The sequence below is a fragment of the Dinoponera quadriceps genome, unplaced genomic scaffold, assembly GCF_001313825.1.
Source record: "Dinoponera quadriceps isolate SergipeBrazil2010 unplaced genomic scaffold, ASM131382v1 C3884664, whole genome shotgun sequence".
NCBI lineage: Eukaryota > Metazoa > Arthropoda > Insecta > Hymenoptera > Formicidae > Dinoponera > Dinoponera quadriceps.
Window position 1 is genome coordinate 1 of NW_014567989.1, and position 873 is coordinate 873.

Below are 873 nucleotides of genomic sequence, written 5' to 3' on the forward strand. Positions count from 1 at the left end.
TATATGTCAAGGGCACAGTCATATCTCGTTGTTCCATTAAATGCAATATTTATCAAAAAGTTGATTTAATGTTACCATTCATAACTCGAGAAAAAGTTAATATTTTACTTTCCAAAAATGTGTATATTGTCTTTATTCTATTTATAATAAATCTATAAATCTTATATTTATTGTGTTAATAGTCTTTTTATAAAAAGTTTCAAATGAATATTTTTTCTTCACTTAAATATAAGAAATCTTCAATAATCAGATGGATAATTGCACTGTTAAAAATGAGAGCTTAGAATATGGGGAATATTTGTCTTCTCAAATTGAAAATGTTACCTGCTGAAATAAAATACATAAAAGCCTTATTACTGTTAAATTGGGATATTAATATTTTATTAAAAACATAATTTTTAATTTTTATTTAGGTAATCAACCGTTTGATATACGTTATGCAAAGTTACGGATCATGCGGTTTGTCTGGGCCTCAAATCGGACTTCCCTGGCAAATATTCGCTATAGAATACACGGAGAAGCATATAAAAATGATCGACGAAGCTGTGAGAAAAGCTCGAGAAATAAAAATTGTCCCAACACAAATCTTCATCAACCCTCAATTAAAAATCACGGACCATACTTCTATAAATTTTCATGAAGTCTGTGAAAGCATTCGCGGATATTCCGCTGTGGTGCCCAGAGCCTATGAAGTTGAAATTACAGCACTGGACGCTTCTGCCCAACAGTTCACATGGAAAGCATGTGGATGGCCTGCTAGAATAGCACAACACGAATATGATCACTTACAGGTAGGACTGAATATGAAAAAAAACAGTTTCTAGATAAAATGCTAGCATATAAAGAGAACATAAAAAGTAAAATAAACCTTAT

General features: G+C 30.8%; 1 protein-coding gene across 1 annotated transcript; it reads left to right on the forward strand.

The window, feature by feature from the left end:
* Positions 1-413: 413 nt before the first annotated feature.
* On the forward strand, positions 414-824 carry LOC106751506 (peptide deformylase, mitochondrial-like; the record flags this gene model as incomplete). The annotated part of the gene is made up of 1 exon (XM_014632406.1): positions 414-824. A coding segment is annotated over one exon (411 nt), but the record flags the coding sequence as incomplete, so codon positions are not given.
* Between the last annotated feature and the right edge of the window lie 49 nt (positions 825-873).